The 903-nt window shown below is 60.6% G+C and overlaps 1 protein-coding gene across 3 annotated transcripts in view; it reads left to right on the top strand.

Annotated features, from left to right (window-relative positions):
- Positions 1–621: 621 nt before the first annotated feature.
- Positions 622–903, top strand: part of Tmem170a (transmembrane protein 170A) — an 11,447-nt gene continuing 11,165 nt past the window's right edge. For 2 of the 3 annotated variants that reach the window (XM_013012615.1, XM_013012614.1), the window contains exon 1: positions 622–868. In XM_013012615.1, the coding sequence (XP_012868069.1) occupies positions 736–868 (133 nt within the window). In that variant the 5' untranslated portion in view covers positions 622–735. The remainder of the gene's footprint in view (positions 869–903) is intronic. The other variant, XM_013012619.1, reaches the window with a different exon arrangement.

Genomic DNA, 903 nt, shown 5'->3' with positions numbered 1-903 from the left:
TTAATGGTAGAGCACTTGCCTTGCATGCATGAGGCCCTGGGTTCGATTCCTCAGCACCACATAAGCAAAAAGAAAAAAAGCCGAAAGTGGCGCTGTGGCTCAAGTGGTAGAGCGCTAGCCTTGAGCTGAATAGCCAAGGGACAGTGCCCAGGCCCAGAGTTCAGGCCCCACGACTGGACCCCCCCCCAAAAAAAATCTCAAGACTTTATTGGGGTCTGTGAGCTTGAGGGTAGTTAGTTCTGGAAAACTGGGTTCACGTGTCTAACTCGTGAAGGCTGGGCTATGCAACATTATAAATGATGGGGTTACAAATTGGTCATGATCCTTGCTTTGTATTGGATCTACATCGCTGGTCTGAACTGGCATGTGCAATTCCTTCACTTTCTCTTAGGGGGCGCTACTGAGACGGGCACGGCGGAGCGCAAGCGCCCGCCACATAAAGCAGGGAGACTCGTCCAGTAGGGGGCGTAGCCTGAGAGGTACGGGGCTGGGTATTGCCAGGCTTACGCAACGTCAGGGGGCGGGAGAAACAGTCGCCCCGCCCCAGCCAACTGAGGCGCCCTGTGATTGGAGGAAAGAACCATCACTTGGCAGCGCCGTTGGGGCTGGTGGGAGGAAGAAGAGGGCTGTGGCCGCAGGTGACGCCGAGGCGGCGGGAGGTACGGTGAGCGGAGCTCGGCGTCTGCACTTTCGGGCACTCCCTCCGCCCCTTTCTCTGCGGTGGATGGCGGCGGGATGGAGCGCGAGGGGAGCGGCGGCAGCGGGGGCTCGGCCGGGCTCCTACAGCAGATCCTCAGCCTGAAGGTGGTGCCGCGGGTGGGCAACGGGACCCTGTGCCCCAACTCCACCTCCCTCTGCTCCTTCCCAGGTAGGACCCCGCCCCGCGCCTGCGCAGTGCGCCCC

The sequence above is a fragment of the Dipodomys ordii genome, unplaced genomic scaffold (assembly GCF_000151885.1).
Source record: "Dipodomys ordii isolate 6190 unplaced genomic scaffold, Dord_2.0 Scaffold18, whole genome shotgun sequence".
Classification (NCBI taxonomy): domain Eukaryota; kingdom Metazoa; phylum Chordata; class Mammalia; order Rodentia; family Heteromyidae; genus Dipodomys; species Dipodomys ordii.
The sequence above is the reverse complement of the archived record's forward strand: the minus strand, read 5'-3'. Positions and strand labels throughout refer to the sequence as shown.